The sequence below is a fragment of the Lates calcarifer genome, linkage group LG5 (assembly GCF_001640805.2).
Source record: "Lates calcarifer isolate ASB-BC8 linkage group LG5, TLL_Latcal_v3, whole genome shotgun sequence".
NCBI classification, from domain to species: Eukaryota; Metazoa; Chordata; class Actinopteri; family Centropomidae; genus Lates; species Lates calcarifer.
Genome location: NC_066837.1, coordinates 4740515 through 4759131, shown reverse-complemented (window position 1 = coordinate 4759131; position 18617 = coordinate 4740515). Strand labels below are relative to the sequence as shown.

Here is an 18617-nt window from a genome sequence, read left to right as displayed (position 1 = left end):
GAGAAACAGCTTGATCAGTGGAGTTTAATCCAGTCTGTTATTTCATACATGAATGCTGGTCTGAAACACACCAATTTAATTGTGTGCACTCTACCAAGAGGTTCAATAGCATTTTATCAGATCTGAATCCTTTCAAATCCTTTATCGAATCTTGTTAGGTAGTTTTGTTTGTTAAAAAATGAAGACGATTTAGTTAAAAAGAAAACATATGCACTGTTTTTATTTCACTAAAACATATCAATATAATAATAATAATATTTAAGCAGGGACTTGTAATTCTTCCCTTTGTCGTCAGTATCCTCCAGCACACTGGAACCTTTAAATTAAGGCGTCTCCCATGTTCAGTCTTGTTTTCAACTTTGTCGCTTAGTTAGAACTTGTCACAGTTTTTTTTCTTTGCAGAAGAGACTATCTAAGAGAGATTGTGACTGAAAGATTCGATAAGGGATTCACTGGCTGCAGAGCTTAACTAATCCAGGTATTTTACCAACTTAGAACCAGGTCCAAAATGAAACTGAGTTTCCAAACCCATCCCCAACCAAGAGTGCAGCAATCCAGGTACTTGTACATGTAAGCTTGGCATGACACGTCAACCTCGTTATGCTATTAGTTCAGTGTACAAAAATTCTTTTAATTGGCGTCTGTTGCTCATATGTATACCAATTATCAACATACAGTAGTTTCATCAAACCACAAGTTCTCACTGCAATATTATTTTGAAATAAGCTTATACCACATACAGTAAATAACCATTCATGCTGTGGTAATCATCGCTGAAAACCACTGACACATTTACAGTCCAAAAAAACAAAGTTCACCTCTGCTCTCTGCATCATATGGTTATGGCTATCTCAATTTTGCAAAACAAATGTGCTTGGATCCACCTGCTGACAGCTGTGGATTAATTGAACTTGAGGGTCGTACAAAATAAAAGTCCTGCCAGTTACTCTGACACGAGAAGGCATTTTCTCCGTTGTTTGGCTTAACATATAAAACTGGTTTTCTACAACAGGACTCTAAGTCCACAGAACCAGAGAGGGTAATCTTATGTCCTATGAAAGTCAGTGTTTTTAGGTAAACAACTTAATAAGGTTTACTTTTCTCCTGAAAGAAAAAAAAATGTTTGTACTTCAAACAATGAAAGTATAAGTAAGACTTTTTAAAAGTAACTCTTCCTTGTGCAATTAACATAACATTTTACAAAACCTTCCTCTGTACACTCTGGATATGAGTGTGTCTTTGTTTGTGTAGGGGAAATAAAGTTGTGCTGTTACTGTTTTCATGCACATAAAGGGGGAGTAAAAATAATTTCTAAATATTTTATATTTCTAGCAAAATCCAAGGGCAAGACAGGTAAGGTGTATGTACGCACACACATGCCTAAAGGCTTATCTGTGAGCATATAAATAACTGTTTTTAACGTCTGACTACAGTTCTCACTATAATTACAGTGTGATTATAGTGTTTTCTTTAATCGTGTGCCACTGTGATGTTGTGTTATGTTCCTCACTTGGAAATAACCGCCTTCTTGGTAATGCTTGCTCTCCTGCTTCCTCCTCCTCCTGCCCCCCCTCCCCCTTGCCAAAGATGGCTAGGGATAGTGAAGGCATCCACGCTCATGCCCATGGTTTTAGAGGGGATGGCACTGAACTGCTTCCTGTCTGAACTGTATTTGTAAATGGACTCCACCTGGGTGGAGCTAATTGTCCGGGGGCCCACGCCAGCCAATCGTACCAGCTCCTGGGAGTCGGGGTTCATGGTGTAAACGCCCCTGAACTGGCAGCTGGAATCACGGAAGAGGATGAGGAAGTGGTTGGCAGGACTCTTCTCCATCTCCTGAGGTTGATAGAAGGTGGAGGTAAGAGAAAGAAAAATGCAACAAAATCATTTTGGCATTTTAGTTTTCATCTTCATACATGCAAATAGTGCCTAAAAATTACAAGATTTAGTTAATTAATGCTATAAATTTTAATAAAAGGGTTCATACACAGTACAATGATCATGCAGAAAATTAATCCTCTACCTCAACTATCTTGTTTTTTTGTGTCTCGTTGACCTTTCCAGCCAGGCAGCAGCGAGAGAGAGCGTTGTGAATGATAAATTTGTTGGACTTGAAGCTTGGTTCTTTGAAGAGCTTTGGACCTGAAAATACAAACACAGGTATGTTTGTTTATCCACATCCATGTCTACAATTTTAAGCATTTTATCAATGCACAGGAGTACTCAAGAGATACTACACTGCTGTAGTACTGTACCTGTGTATTCTGGGGCAGGTGAGGTTCCATTGGAGCCGCTCTCCCAGTCCTTATCTCCGTTCTGATTAGCCAGTCTACTTGGTATCACACATCCTGAGGGTGAATCAGGACGGCTAGAAGAGAGAAGTCAAACAATGAGCCAACAGGGTTTGACAGAACATTGACTCTCCCTCCTAAAAAAATAACACCTGAATCACAAAACTGGATGTAAGGTAGGATTTTTTACAGCCTTGCTCAACTCCAGTTGTTTGGCTGTAACCACGAGCTAATTATTTCTACATGAGCAATGAGTGGGAACTAGTCTTGTCCTCTTTACCCTTGTTGCAACACCAAGTGTCACTTGGAACGAGCAGGTGGAATGAATTAGTTCTGGATGTTAGCATTTAACATTTTACTTTCTCTTTTTCTAACTTTTTCTAGGCTAATGTTAGCAAATGAGGATATTAGCATATTAATATTAGCATTAAGCTCTGAGTTCAGCTAATGTTAGCATGCAATTTTTGGCAGGTTACTGTGACATGATAACTTTAGCATGTTAGCAGTAATCTCAGAGTAATTTAATCCATTATTTTAGAGGTACCCTGCCATAAAGCAAAGAATTGACAAGTTGTAATTTCAACCTGTTGATCTGAAAAGTCATCAAGATGCATCCTTGGAGAACTATGAATTTCTATACCAAATTTCTTTACAATCCATCCAGAGACATTTTACTCTGGAGAAAACGAAAGGGCTAAAATCACCAACCAAATGATCAACCAACCGGAGCTGCCATCTCTCAAGCTATGCTATCATTGTGGGTATTAACTGGGTACCTGTGGGGTTTCTTAGTGGGGTCACTACCACGGTGTCCTGGATCATCCGTGGCGGCCAGATTGAGGGAGGAGTGAGAGTAGACTTTGGTCAACTTAGAGCCTAGAGAAACACAAAGATAAGAAAACAGTTTAGTCAATCAAACCATCTACAGACACTCTACTTGATCGACTGAATTTGTTGATTTCTCTCTTGACTTTACAAGTTGCTCCTTTGGCTGGACTCAGAGACAGCTGAGTTTCCTCCCTGGTCATACTGCGAGGCCGAGAGCGAGTTTTCTTAGCCGAAGATCGTCCTTGCCCGGATGTTTTCTGCCGCAGCACCTTGTCCAAGTCATCCATGAGCCTGAGCTGCTGCCGCCGTGCGTACTCCCCTCGTGTGAAATCTCCACGACGGGCTGGGGTAGCAGGAGGTGTGGGGGAAGGGGAGGTGGTACCGGCAGGAGGTGTATTGGAGGGAGATGCTACTGTCCTGTCTGAGGTTGCTGGTCTGAAATCAGCAGAAAAAAAAACTTTGACTTTGGTGTGGATAAGTTTTGGAGTCTATGAGATGACAAAAGGCGAACTAGGATTCAGGATGCTGATTTTTGTGGATTTGTATTACCTGTTTTCCCTTTCTTGCTCATGCCACTGTCGTCTCCTCTTCAGCTCCTCCGTTCTCTTCTGCTGTCTTTCCAATAGGAGAGCTCTGCGCTGGGCCATCTCCCCTTCACTATGAACCTCTTCCTACAACCACACAAGCACATGATCATATACCCCACTGTCATGACAGAATTCATGTGGATGCAAAATAAACCCCCCCACTCTCTTTTGCAAGCTCTCACCTTGAAGAAGAATCCTATTCCTCCTCTGGTTTCCACCTCATTCGGCTCTCCACTCGGTTCCAAAGTTTCTGCTTGTGTTGTGTGTTCTTTGGATTCAGTCTCTTGTTCTGGCAAATCCGTGGCTTCTAAAGCTCGATTCAGCTGCTCTAGAGGATCGAAGACTTCTGTGGCGATTCTTCTTGCAGGTTCTGCAGCAGATTCCGTGTGATCACTCATAGAATCAGAGGAAAACTCCTGCCCTTCATCAGTTGGTTCATCACTGCCTCCTTCTGGCCCTCCAAGGGATGATTGTGACACCTCAATGAGGCTGCAGCGCTTCCTTGCACCTCTCCCTTCTTCACCTCCTGCGCTGAACGCAGCAGAAACAGACAAAGTCTCGCTCTCAAACGAGCACTCTGAAGGAGCACCAGAGCTGCTGCCACCAGCAGCCCTGGGACAATCTTGTTTGGGCTGTGACAAGACCGGCAGCCCTCCGACAGCCTCTGTGTCCTCCTGCTCCAGCTCCAGGCTGAACTGGGTGGGTGTCTCGCTAGAGCCTGTGTCTGAGGTGCTCTCATCAGGCTGTGGCTGCTGGGCAGCCTGAGGAGATTCCTGAGGAGTCTTGGGACCACCAATGCGGAAGGAAGAGGAGGTCTGAACCTGACACTTGCTGGGGGACACACGGCGCAAGTGGGGGAGCGTGTCCACAGTCTGGGTTGGTGTCAAGACACGATTGAGTGGAGGGAACTTGAGTTCCGAGGGCCGTGGGTGGGGGCGCTGATTTTGAGAGCGTGGGTGGTGTTTGGGGCTGCGAGACATGGAGGTGGAGTGGATCTTAGTGCGAGGAGCAGGGCAGGAGGAAGAGATGACAGTTTTTGGTGAGGTGGACAAAGAAATACCGTGAGAACGCCGTGACGGAGAGGAGGCAGAGGGACTGGGATTGGCAGGGATCATCCAAACTTTACTGTTGTTGTTCCTGGTGGGAGTCTTTATCGGGGTTCTTGGTGGTGTCTTTGTTGGTGTGTGGGGAGGGGTTTTGGGTGGTGTTTTGATGTTACTTCTAGGTGTTGATTTTGGAGTGGTTTTGGGTGTATTTCTGGGTCTTTGGTTGTTCATGAGCTGCTGTTGCTGTTCTGTAAGTTTCTGCATGTCCTTTTGTAGTGACTGCAGAGCTTCACTCAGTTTCTGTACCACTTCATTATATTCCACAATGACAGTTTCCCCTGCTTTCTCTTTCTCTGTCCCTTTCTTACTTTCAATAGAGAACGTGACCTGCTTCTCCAAACGAGGAGGATTGGAAACAGATGGCTTCTCTTTGTCCTTATCTCCGTCTTTTTCTTTCTCTTTCTCTTCCTTCTCCTCCTCCTGTTTCAGTTGCTCCTCCATGCGGGTGAGGCGCTCCTCCAGGGTGAGATTATCCTCCTCTGCTCCCTCCCCTCCGCCTTCTCCCTGCTCTCTTTTCAACTGAAGGAAAGCAGTTTTTCCAAGCCTCTGTCTGTGTTTGGCAAAGATGGCTTCAATGCGTCTTTTCTGGGCTTCAATGCTTTTGCGTTTTTCCTCCAGGCGAACCCCCAACTCCCAGGCCTCTGAACCCGGTTCCGGGCCTCTGGCACCTGGACTGTCCTGGTGGCCAGGTGCTCCTGCTGGGGTTGAGGGCGTATGTGGAGTTCCTGGTGTTGTTGGGGTCGGAGCAGAGGCTGACTCCTCTCCAGGAGCAGCGGGATGTCTTCTTCTGCTGTCTCGTCGCTCAGCAAAGCTTGTCATGCGTGGACTATTGCTGGTGCTGTGGTTTCCCTGGCGACCGTTACTGGGTCGAATGTTACCAGGGGCGTTTCTAGGGGTATCATCTGATGCTTCAGAGGAGTCAACGCTGCCATCTCGTAGAACAGAGTCATCGTCGCGTGACATATCAGAGCTACGTCCTGATCTTTCCCTCCTCTCTCCCCGGCCTTGCCTTTCGTTATTGCCCACTTCTCCTCCAACAGGCCGGTAGAGGACTCCAGAGCGACAGGGAGCAGAGCTACTGAGCTGGGGATTATCCTCCTCGGGGGAGTGCAGGAAGAAACCAGCGGGGGCTCCCTCTGGACGCAACCTGGGTTCCGGCCTTCCTCCCAAAACTCCTCTGCTACCTTTCTCTGGCGTCCTTCCCTTCTTACGATCTTTGCTGTTGGGAGTATGAACCACCTGTAGCGCCTCCTCGATAGTTGGCAGCTCTCCTAGTGGTGCTGTGTGAGCGTAAGGACCCCAGGAAGACCGCTGCGATGGGGCTGAAGCGCTGACCAGGTGGCTGAGGTCCTCTGGAGGGCTGTACGGGACACGAGTCATCCCTGCTGAGGTCGCCGGTGAGGTCATTGCAGGGATGCCGGTGGTTAGGCTGTCAGTGCTGACAGAGCGAAAGACAGAATCTATTGGGTTTCCCATGACAATGTCAACATCACTGTCCAGCCCAAATGGGATGCTGAAAGTCACTGCTGACAGAGGACGACTGCAGGATGATGATGGAGGGATGGACCGATGGATGAGTTGTGCCAGACGGTATGGAAAAGCAGAGACCACAGAAGCCAAAGTAAGAAGATTTTAAAAATTAAGATAAAATATGAATGCAGCACAACATTTACTATAGAAATCACACAAAGCTTTTAAGTGTATCTACCTGATTTGCTTCTTTGTCCAACTTTTGTTTTCTGAAAAGACAGATAACAAATAAATTAGTCTATTTTAGATGATTCATTTCAAAGAAACACATTCGTGCTCTGTGCTCTTTCTTACCTGGTGACACTGGGGAGGAGATGGGCACAAATGGTTGTTTGAAGATAAAGGAAGGCGAACCACTGAAACAGGACAAAAGAGTAAAAAGATGTTCATTCACACAAGGAAAAAATAAATAAATAAAAATGTAATGTTTCACGACTGTGTGTTAAAGCTTTGAGTCTAGGACTCTACTTCAGATTTTTCTCATTTCTTCTTGGCTCAATCAGGACCGACTTTATTGTTTTTGTAAGTGTTTTTTGGATTTTATTCAGGTTTAAATGCTTGATGGACTTGATTTCTGCAAAAAGCACTCTGGTGGTCTAACAGTGTGATAAATCCTTAAAAACTTTGTGTCCAAATTCCAAATTTCAAATTTTGTCCAAATTTCTTTTTTTAAAATTTGGACAAAAAAGTAGAGTGGTTGTTAAATGATTTAAACAGATGGGTGTTGCTTCTAATACCTGTTGCTGTTCCCACTGACAGGACTTGTACAGTCCAGTAACCCTGAGACATCTGAAAGAGACAGAGGCACTGCAGTTTCAGAGGCTGATATTTATTTATCAAACAACAGAGTGCAGCAATATTACAGAAATACATTAAAAACAAACTGTGCACCACAGACCTGTGAGGTCGACGGGTTGTATGGGCTGGACAAAGTCAGGCTTCTTGACTTCAAACCACTCCAGCAGCTCTGCTATGAAGCTCATGATGTTCAGCTGAGGGTGGGGAAGCAGTACATTAGGTAAGAAAGAAGATGACAGACTAAAATATGAGGTCAGATTTCACAGGTAGATGGTTGTTGCTTGTTTACAATCAATTACCTTTGCCAAGGAGGTCATGTTTTCACCCATATCTGTCTGTTTATTATACAAATAGTACTGATCCAATCTGCATAGGTCAGGGAAGAACCTTTAAATTTTGGTTTGGATCTAGTTAAAGATAAGCATGCAGGAATTTTTTAAATCACTTTCCCCCACATGACATTTTGCCTCAGCAGAGGTATGCTATTTAGTGCGTGTGCCATTCTAGTTTTAATACAAACATTTAAAAACCAAATGTGCAGGAGCTTTAACTACATTAAAAACTGTAAGGTCATAATGCTCACATGAAGAAGTGGTGGAGCGTAGAGCAGGTCCTCCACAGCGAGGGGGCAGCAGCTCTGTAAACTACTCTCACAAAACTCTTTGATCAGCTGCAGGTTGTAGAGACTGTCAGCCACTGACATAGTGTCCTTTAGACACACATCTGGAAGAGAAGAGAAAGGAGTATGTAAACATATTAATATGTGGAGCGTGTGAATGAACATATGAATGAATCTAATTATAAGGAAAGTTCCACAAAATGCTTTCTCAGTGGTATCACACTTAATGGAAGACTTTTTTTTACACTTTTGAGAGTTTGGAAGCATACATTAGCCAAATATTAATATTTCATCATCTAACATGAATGTGTATGCATGTGTGTTAGTGCCTGAGTTTGTGTGTACCCTCAAGAGGCAGCAAGCTGGGGCAGTAGTAATGCAGCACAGCAGCTATAGCACAGCCATTAGAGAGATCTTTGACCGCAGAAACCAGGGGGAAAGTAGGAGTCAGCTTAGACTGCACTTTGTCCTTCCTATAGCGAATCTGGAGAAGAGAGAGAGGGAAGGGGGAGGAGGAAGATGAGAAAGAGAGGAGGGTAAAAAGAGGAAGAGTCGTGCAAAGACAAGTAGGAAACGGAAACAGCAAATGGGCAAGTGAGGGAAAGAAAGCAGGCAGATACAGAAAAAATTACAGACATGAAAATAGATAAAGGTTCACATTATGTTTAAGAGAGTTAGAATGGTGGCAAAAGAAAAGTAAACTCAGCCAGCATTGTCCTTCTTTCAGACAATAAATTAAACCATCGACTCAAACCGTGAAGCCAGCCAAACTCCAGGAAAATCGCAAAGAGAAGAAAACCCACAGAAACAAAGCGCAAGACTAGTGATGCCTCAGGTAAGAAACATGTGCACACACACACACACACACACCAACCAGAGGGTGCAGTGCAAAAGTTAAAAAAAGGCAACTGAAAGAAAACTATGGGGAGAAAAATGTCAGTGATTTAAAGTGAGAATGAGGACGTTGTTCCTCCGGTGTCCATGCAGCAAAAACAGGCACTGACAACACTGTGAGTCCTCACTTCTGATCAGGTAATAACTACATAATCAGATAAAAAAAAGGTGAATTTTACAGCTTAGATGCTGTATTGCTCTTTTAAATGTGCACATGAGATAAAATACACCCAAAAACAAAACAAACGGTGCATGTCTAAGTACATCAGCTGTAACTTGAATGATGTTGTGCAGCCGTGTTGCAGGAGTACAAAGATGAAAAGTTAATTATTAGATCAACACCCAGTCTATTATGCCTCCTATAACATGGCTTTGTAACACACTCTTTAAAGAAAAGAAGTGAAACATAAATACATATGGATCAATAGTGTTAAAAGCTAATGAGTTTTAATTGATCCATCCAACCTCGGGGTTGGAGTGGCGGTTAGTTTGCAGTCAGTCAGTCATTGGTCAACAGCGTGGGAGAGGTGTGGCGATTGGTCAGTCTGTCAGTCAGTTGAGTGCGTTGCTACGGGAGACATGGAGGATGAGGGTGAGATAAGAGCGAGGTGTTATACGTTACCACTGGCGGCTTATTCCCCGACTCCTTCAAACAAAAAGCGATAGCATGCTGGATGGGGGGGGGGATGGCAGAGAGAGGGAAACAAGCATAAATGACAAGGGGGCCGATCATCATGGGAACCGCCACACCACAAAGTCACATGGCACTGCTCAGGGAGAGAGGAGCGACGGGGGAGGAGGAGGAGGAGGAAAGGGGCGAACAAATGGGGGGGTGGAGGTAGTTTAATAATCAACAGGGATGTACTTTCACCTCCCTCCCTCCTCTCCAACATCTCCCTCTCCCCCTCCGCTCTGATAATCTGGGCAACTTGAGATGAAACTGATGACTGAATGTAACAAAGTCAGAAACACCCTCAGGGTCCTAAACATCATCAGTTAATAATAATAATGATCAATTACCGGACATTTCAGTGGCATCTAATAAGTCAGTTGAAAAGGTCATAGACAGAGGCACTTTTCATAACAGGACAGATAAGAGGTATGTATGGTATTTCCAGCGGGAACAATAATGTCAGCCATAGCAGATGGACAGACTGAGAGAGAGAAAGAAAGACAGAAGGAGAGTTACACTTACGGGGACTAGTTTCCAGTACCAACGGGTGGATTGACACTGCCAGAGAGCAAGGCACGACAGAGATAAACCAGTGGGAGAAAACAGAGAAGCAGAGCAAGGTCGATGTTAGAAGCTTCAGCAACACAACAGTGAGAGACAGTTGTTTTACGGCAAATCATCATGCATGTGTGTGTTGCAGGTGTTTTTACCGTTTCCTGAGCGGGCTGCAGGTCTGTACACGTCTGCGACTTTGGGGGCTCCTCTTCCTCTGTGCTTTCTCTCAACCTCTGGTTCAACTGCAAGCACAAGACAACTACTGTTAAAGGATAAGTTCACAGTTTTTTTTTTCAAGAATTTCAAATCGCTTCATTAAAGCAGAAAAAATTAACAGGCTTCATCCACATGACATGCTGTCAACTACACACAGCATCAGCTTCACTCTTTTTGCACCTGATACAACTCAACAAATGAAAACAGTAGCATTAAATGTGAATCTGCCCTTTAATTAAATACATTTAGTCATGAATAAGGAGTGACACAACGTGGTCTCACCCTGTTGACCCAGAAGAGCAGAGCGTTCTCCCATGGAGACCCAACGCCAATCTGCTCCGCCTCCACCGCCATCTTCACCCGGCCCACCGTCTCTTTAGCAGCCAGTGACATCAGAGCGTCAATCAGGGCAAGGTGGGATTTCTGCACCAATCAAGGGACAAGAGGGACAAATTAACCACCTGAGTGACTGAAGCTGAAGCTAAACTTTTCTACTCAGTAAATATCATGAATGTAAGTACTGCTTCTACCACTGTAAACCAAACCTGTCAGACTGAAACACACACTTACTGTCTTGATGGGGACGTTGCTGAGATCCTCCTCGGTGACATCTACATCCTGGACCTTCGGGGTGAAACCTCTCTTGATGAGGAACTGCAGCAGGGCGGAGTTGTCGGCCGGGGACCCCTGTGACGCTGGCAAAGAGACCCCATGTGCCTGGGCCAGCAGGGCCTGAGCTCGGCAGTAGATCTCCGGGGAGAGAAGCAGCTTGGAGACGGCCGGCTTGAGGTGCTCTTGTTCATACTGGTCCTTGTAAAGCGGCTCCCGCAACTCGACAGGAACATTTTCTGAGGAAAAAGAGAGAGGGTGGCTCTGAACTTTTCGGGTTATGCTGGCAGCCTGACTGTGGGTGGTCAGTTTGTTGCTCTACCACTTCAGTTCAGACTGAACGACACAACTGTGTGGATTGCCATGAAATTCATTTCACATGTTCATGGTTCCCAGTGGATGAATCCAAATCACTCTGCTGACTTTTCCTCTAGTAATACTATGAGGTTGACATTTCTGGATTTAAGTGGATTGTCTTGACAGCTTTAGGGTGGATTGCCATGAAATTTATTTCACATATTCATGGCCCCCAGAGGATGAACCCCACTACCTCTGGTTATCCTTTTCTTTTAGCATCATCTGCTTATTTTTTGAAATATTTCAACACTGACTTCATGGATTGACACGAAGACATTCATGGTTCCCACATGATGAATCATACTGACTTTTCCTCTTGAGGCATCATGATATAGACATTCATGTCCATTCAGGATTAACTATGGTGATCCTGTCCTTACACCATCTTAGCATCAGCAGTTTACCATTGTCTCTCTGAGCATGTTAGCATCACAGATGCACACAGCATGCTGAAGTAAGGAAGTAAGAGCTGCAAACATGACTGTAGCTCAGAATTAATATTTCAGTGGATGGATGGTACAAGCTGAAAGAGTCCACTCAGTCATTATCTACAAGCGGAAATTTCTGAATGGAGACAATCTTTCATCTACTCGAGAACATTTTCTGAGCTGCATGTGAGAGAATATGATATTTCTTCTTGCAGGGATACTGTAAGAGATTGGAAAAATGAGTCACCTTCACTGCACTGCACTCTGAGAAAGAGACAGCACCTACTGTAATGCCAATGCATAGTACTGCCTTGCAAAAGCATTGTCCCATGTGGAAAAGGTTACAAAGGTCAGGCTGCAGCCAAGAGACTGTAGCTCCACTGTACTGTCTGTTCTGGCAGAGAAAACTAAACAACTACAGGATAAAAGTGAAGAAGTTTCCCCACAGTGGAAAATAGGCAACAGTAAGTGACAGTGTCTGACTGCAGGGAGCCTGCAGGAGAGGATAATGTCATCATCTGCATGAACAGCCCAGCTCAGAGAGGTTACCCACCCAGACATGAGTGTGTGTGTGCATGTCAAGAAATCTACGATGTGCAAGAAGCTCCGGCCACAATGAGTGGGTCACTGCATAGACACACACACGGAGAGGACACACACTTTTCTGACTGACCCATATTCCAACTCTGCAGCCTCTGGACGGCTGCACAACAAGTCAGGATAATCCTGAAGATTGAAGTGGACTTCTTAAAGGGAATATCAGTCTACATCTCTTCCATTTGCTCTTTCAGTCGCTCCTCTTTTCCTTCAAGCCCTTACCATCTCTCTCTAATCCTTTACTCCTTCATCTGTCCATACACATCTAAGTATGACTTGTAATGGGCTACAACTCCTCTTTTTTTCTTTCTCTCTGTAACCTACTGTTGTAAGGCTTTTTTCTTCCCATCCTCTCCTTCCTTACTCTCTGCTGCAGAAGAGAAGAGAAGAGAAGAGAAGAGAAGAGAAGAGAAGAGAAGAGAAGAGAAGAGAAGAGAAGAGAAGAGAAATATCTATCTGTGTCACTACATAAACAATAGTTTAAACACACGCCACTGCAGTGTGATACACACTGTTTGGGGTTAAACCGTCGCCTTTCACACTCTGCAGCACTGGGAGGAAATAGGACTGCTGTCACTATGGGAACGGTAGAAATGGAGAGCGGCCATTCTGTCCCAATCACAGCGGAGGAAATGAGACTGGACTGCAGAGTAGGTCCCAGCTAACCCACTTAAATGTAAAGCTAATTTAATCTGGATGAAACAGAAACAGGCCCGTGGAGCTAAAACAGCACAACGATGCTACAGTGTATAGATTTTATGAGCATGATCAGGTGATAGAAATCACCAAAGATATTGACAAGGTGATAATATAATGACTCATTCAAACCTCCCTACCGCAATGTCCTAACACATGTTTTGGCTGCAACTAATGTTTTTCATTGTGGACTAATCTGCTGATTACTTTCTCCATTAGGCTAACTGATTCATTGTTTTGTCGATACAATGTCAGAAAACAGTAAAAATGCCTGTTCCACAGCAAACAGCCTCATGCTGCAGCCAAAAACAACAGAGACGCAGTGGTGAGAGTAAACCACACTAAACGTGTGGACTGGAAAACAAAAACAATGAACTAAAAACAGCTAAAAAAAAGCTGTGTGGAGTTGAGTTGAACTGTACAATTCGTGATAATTCTCTGTGAGTTTATTAATGCAACTGACTCCTTACATGTATGAGTAAGTGATCGATTGTTAATATTAAAATATTGATTGAGTATAGCAGTTTCCAGCCAGGCAGATAGTTTGGGATTTTGCACAGACAGCAAGAGATCTTTAATCTCAGTGAGGTCATTTCACAGCCAGCCAAGTAAAATCTTTCCTCACTTTACTGGATAACACATATTACTGACATCATAAAAAGCCTCAGGGTTCATTATTTCTGTCTGTGTTTATAGCTGACCTGGACAAATCTAATGAGTTCTCAAAAATAACAACAATAAACCAGGAGGAAATGCCACTAACAAAGTTATTTTTTGTAGAGGACATCCTTTGGCCATGTCAGGTGTAATAAATCCGAACAGCACCAGGAGTGTGTGTTGTGATTGAATTTCATGTGTGGCTTTATTAGTGCTATTTTCTTCTGGGCTTCCATTAAAATTGTATGAGACACCCACTGGGCATTTTCCATAGTTGACAGACAACAATGAAGCCTCCCTGCTGGGAGGTTTTCAGCTCATCTCTCCCCCTGTCCCACTGGCTCGTAGACTGGGCACAAATATAACATGAAATTCTGTCTAAAGCTATTACTACAGCAGGGAAGCATGGATCATTCCATAAAAGATAACTATATAAGTTTACTATTGCAGTTTTAGTCTAGAGAGTGACATCACTGTGTTAGTCAGCAGAGCCTGAATCTGCACACAGACCTGATGTTTGACTGGAGCTTGACATTTGTATCTGTGTTATTGACAAACACCTCAGGAGGACAAACAGAAGAAAACAGTTAGTTGATCCACAAATTTATCAACCATTTAGAACCATTTAAATTTAGATAATCAATTAATCATTTAGATTAGTTCTCAAAAAAATCCAAATATACTCTGGTCCCATGTTGATAGGAACTGTTACTATTCTATAATTTACACGTTGTAGATGATAGATTGGATCATGATTGATGGATTAATCAATAATGAAAATAATCACTAATTGCAGCCTCAACTAGGAGCACCTTTGCAGTATGATGTCATCCAGCAAGACACAATAACACAACCTGCAGAAACAGCACAGCGATGAATCGATATCTCTGGCACTGTGTCAACAAAAGAACAGCATTATAAGATCCATAAAGGCGTTAATTATAATTATTATTATAATTGTTCTTCAGTTCATCCTGTCTATTACTACACCTTGTTTGACCACTGACGAGAATATATACGAGCTTCTGCTCCTCTAACATGCCACACTTTGAGAAATAATCTCCAAAATATTCAACAGAATTTTAATGCATCTGCAGCAGTTACCACCAAAAAACACTCCATTGTCTTAAAAGACCTATGTCACCTTCACTATGCTGCCACGCGCTATAGCCCAACGTGCGCGCGTAACACTGACACAAATATTAAGCGGTCTTGACCCATTTACAGCCGGCCCACACATCAGCTACATATACAGCTTTTTGCAGGCGTTTATTCTACATCATTGGAAAGCATTACAGCCGTTTTATGTGTAGGTTATATTTTGCCTGGTGGACCCCTTCACAGGCCTGATGAAGCGGCTCTGACAAAAGGCTTTGTTGCACTGCAGCGATGACAGCCTCCAGTTTCTTCATGCATCACGCACCACTGAGGAGATTCCTCCTGACAAGCCTCATATTCATGTCAATAACTGGCTGGAAATGCTCCTCGGTAACACGGTAACCTACATGCGATAGCAGCTTAAAGCCGCACATCCCGGGAGGAACGAACAGGTTAAACTGTAAGCATCAGTGCAGCGGCCAGATTAAGGATGGATGCTGAGCAGTTGGATGCTGGAGGTTCCCCCTAGACGCCAAGTAAAACCAGAAACGTCTAACTCCGAGCTCCATATATAGCAGGATAAATTATTAAGCGCCCCACCCAAGCAGCGCCTCGGTGACGATGTGAACGGACTGGGGGTCTACCTGCAGAGCCGTACGATTTCGACAGCAGCCACCGGACGCTGGCGCAGATCTTGGCCCGATTGAAGTCGTACTGGTCCAACGGTTTTATCTCCGGCACCGAGAAGGTCTTTTTCATCGCGCTGGGAGAGTCCACCATGGCCGCGCTGTGCCGCACGGAGGACACGGAGGCAGCAGCAGCAGCAGCACGAGCGGCACCGCACCGGGGAAATGTGAGGAGGAGGAGGAGGAGGAGGAGGAGGAGGACAGATGGAGGAGGACCCTGTGCAGACGCAGACTGAAACGAATGATGACAGGATTAGAAAAAGTTAAACAGACAGAGATGATTTTCAAAAACAGCTCTAATATTAGCCTTTAATCAAATCTAAATGTGTTATATGGAGAATAACATACCTCACTTATTCTTTTAACCGGCTCCACGCCCCCATGGACGTCACATGTCGGCCAATGGGGATGTCAGTGAAAAATATGCCTCTCAGATCCTTCTTGTTTTGGATTTTGGTGAAAGCAGCGGCAGCAGCAACAGAATTCATGTGTTGCCTCCTTCGCTTAAATGTTAATTCTGGGGAAAAACATCCTCATCGTTTTTACAAATAAAAAAATAAATCGTAAGTCAGTGTCCCCTTCCTCCACGTGGAGGTGCCCTTGAGCAGGGCACCGACTTCATCCCATCAGTGAACTGGGCAGTGGAGACAGCAGAAGGCTGAGGTTGTAGTACAATAACAGTAGGCCAGTGTCTTTCAGGAAACTTATAGAGACCTTAAGCCTGATCATATATGCAAACTATACCTCACATATGGAGGAATGTTAGATCATTTTAGATTCTTTTTCATGCATATAGATTATTCTGTGGAGCAGATCACAAATTTAATATGAGCTGAAATTTTAATGTCTATATTCTACTTTGCATTCTGACTAAAATATTTCAAGGGAGACACTTTATTTGTCATGTATAAGAAACCAAACGAGGGCTTCACTGTTACTAAGAACTTCAGATCAGTAATCTCCTGTAGTTATCTCTTCCAGATACAAAGCTGTGAAAACAGTTTAGTTCAGAAGTTTGTTATTGTATAGGTTATATTTTTATTTATTTATTTTTATTTTAGCCCTTCTAGCTATATGGTGGCTCCTGCTTGTCAACAAAACAGAAATCAAAAACAAATAAAGCAGAAATTAAATTTAGAAATTAATTTCAGCGAAATGCGACTGGTGGACAACATGGAGTTAGGACAGTGACATTAAGATTTAACATTGAAAACAAAACGCACACTGAAGAGGGACACATTGGCACTGAAATATGTGTAATGTAAAAGTATTGGTACTGAAATAATAATATTATGTTGGTCACGTGTGTTGTGTGGTCGCGTTGTGTGTCGTCATTGACCTGAGCCTGCGGGAAGAGCGCAGAGAGACGGAGAAACGAAGTCGGAAAACAGATAAAAACCAACAATTGAATCGTCCCCTCGGTTTGTCAGTACGGTGATAAACTTAATTACTGAAGAAGTCTGAATGCAAAAACAAGCTTTGGAGTTGTTTTTGTTGAACATGAGTGAGGCTGGAGGCTGAATACACCTGCGGCGCGAAGCTAAGGCTAAGGAGCGAGCTAGCTAGTGGCTAGCGTTAGCATTTGCGTTAGCGACGAGCCTTAGTATTAGTCTTTCTCTTTTAATGACATTTTTTGACCTTATTTCAATTATCAGTCGTTTTTATCGCATGGGTAAGAGTGTGTTTGTGTTTCCCTGACATGAGTTGTGAACCTCCAACGTGGACGGGTGAAAACACTACAAGGTCTTCATTGTCTGTTTAAATCCCTGTTGTACTCGTTTACAGTCACTTTACCGGGACATTTTGCATCTCTTTGTAATTTGTGTTCCACCCTGGTCATTCCAACTCAGTTTATATCTATCATATGTCTATCATGTCATCATCATTTTGTTTCTCTTTGTGATCAATCACGTTTAATTTGTAATTGTCAAGGCTGTAGTGTTTTCACTGTCGTGTTTATGGGTTTTAGTGGTAAAACGTTTCCATTACCATTTTGTATTAATTAGTTAATCAGTGTTTCATGTGTTGTACTTGTGTTTTGCAGGTCTACTTGTTCAGCTGTTGGAGTTTGGACAGAAACACCAACATCATACCAACAGGTATGTGTCTGAAACATCTACTCAGTCTGAAAAATATGTGTTGATGACCTGAATTATTAATGTCAGTAATTGCTTTCATTTCTTCATTTAGTGTCCCCCAGGAGGAGCTGGAAAATGTTGCCGGGGAGAGGGATGTGTGGAATGCGCTGTTTAGCCTGTTGCCATGCGACCTGATTCCGGAATAAGCGTGAAGAACTGAGCTGAAGGGTAAATCCCAGCTCAAACCTAAAGAGACATCATCCCCGATCAAAGAGACAGGGAGAGAAACATTGTCCAAAACTTGGTATTTAATTAATCAAGAACTGAATATAATAAGAATTGATTGTGTGTATAAAGTCAGAAACCATCAAAAAATATCATAGTATAGTAAGGCATGAAAAATGGTCAAAAAATATCATAGTATAGTAAGGCATGAAAAATGGTCAAAAAAATGTCATAGTATAGTAAGGCATGAAAAATAGTCAAAAAAGTCACAGTATAGTAAGGCATGAAAAATAGTCAAAAATTGTCATAGTATAGTAAGGCATGAAAAATAGTCAAAAATGGTCATAGTATAGTAAGGCATGAAAAATAGTCAAAAATTGTCATAGTATAGTAAGGCATGAAAAATGGTCAAAAATGGTCATAGTATAGTAAGGTATGAAAAATGGCCCAAAAATGTCATAGTATAGTAAGGTATGAAAAATGGTCAAATAAGTCACAGTATAGTAAGGCATGAAAAATGGTCCAAAAATGTCATAGTATAGTAAGGCATGAAAAATGGTCCTAAAATGTCATAGTATAGTAAGGCCTCAAAAATTGTCATAGTATAGTAAGGCATGAAAAATAGTCAAAAATGGTCATAGTATAGTAAGGCATGAAAAATGGTCAAAAAATTATCATAGTATATTAAGGCATGAAAAATGGTCAAAAAAGTCACAATATAGTAAGGCATGAAAAATGGTCCAAAAATGTCATAGTATAGTAAGGCCTCAAAAACCATCAAAAATTGTCATAGTACAGTAAGGGATGAAAAATAGTCAAAAAATGTCACAGTATAGTAAGGCATGAAAAATGGTCAAAAAAAGTCATACTATAGTAAGGCATGAAAAATGGTCCAAAAATGTCACAGTATAGTAAGGCATGAAAAATGGTCCAAAAATGTCATAGTATATTAAGGCCTCAAAAATTGTCATAGTATAGTAAGGCATGAAAAATAGTCAAAAATGTCATAGTATAGTAAGGCATGAAAAATGGTCCAAAAATGTCATAGTATAGTAAGGCATGAAAAATAGTCAAAAAAAGTCATAGTAT

General features: G+C 42.8%; 1 protein-coding gene and 1 long non-coding RNA gene across 6 annotated transcripts in view; one reads left to right on the top strand and one right to left on the bottom strand.

Moving 5' to 3' along the window:
- Nucleotides 1-10: 10 nt before the first annotated feature.
- LOC108887196 (calmodulin-regulated spectrin-associated protein 3) lies at nt 11-15397 on the bottom strand. Of its 2 annotated transcripts, none has more exons than XM_018682480.2 (19): nt 15184-15397; nt 10668-10945; nt 10380-10520; nt 10037-10123; nt 9849-9884; nt 9276-9323; nt 8105-8243; nt 7724-7863; nt 7241-7334; nt 7080-7131; nt 6637-6698; nt 6521-6551; nt 3889-6352; nt 3669-3790; nt 3268-3554; nt 3068-3167; nt 2256-2368; nt 2024-2142; nt 11-1836 (listed from the first exon to the last, which is right to left on the bottom strand). In XM_018682480.2, the coding sequence occupies exons 1-19, from the start codon at nt 15317-15319 to the stop codon at nt 1507-1509; spliced, it is 4779 nt and encodes a 1592-aa protein (XP_018537996.1). In that variant the 5' UTR covers nt 15320-15397; the 3' UTR covers nt 11-1506. The 2 variants fall into 2 exon arrangements, with proteins under 2 accessions (XP_018537996.1, XP_018538000.1); XM_018682484.2 differs by having other exon boundaries at nt 3889-6250.
- LOC108887199 (uncharacterized) overlaps nt 10495-18617 on the top strand; it is a 19337-nt gene continuing 11214 nt past the window's right edge. Inside the window, exons 1-3 of one of the 4 annotated variants that reach the window (XR_007813203.1) lie at nt 10495-10610; nt 17270-17324; nt 17416-17531. This is a non-coding gene — a long non-coding RNA (uncharacterized LOC108887199). Of the gene's footprint in view, nt 10611-15401; nt 17325-17415; nt 17608-18617 lie in introns of those variants that run through there. The other 3 variants (XR_007813202.1, XR_007813204.1, XR_001961571.2) reach the window with 3 other exon arrangements.

Excerpts from the sequence above, each read along its gene's own strand:
- LOC108887196 (XM_018682480.2), bottom strand. The coding sequence starts at position 15,319 with ATGGTGGACTCTCCCAGCGCGATGAAAAAGACCTTCTCGGTGCCGGAG. Across the intron at positions 6,552-6,636 it reads CTCCTCCCCAGTGTCACCAG|AAAACAAAAGTTGGACAAAG; the intron begins GTAAGAAAGAGC and ends CTGTCTTTTCAG. Across the intron at positions 3,791-3,888 it reads GAATAGGATTCTTCTTCAAG|GAAGAGGTTCATAGTGAAGG; the intron begins GTGAGAGCTTGC and ends GTGTGGTTGTAG.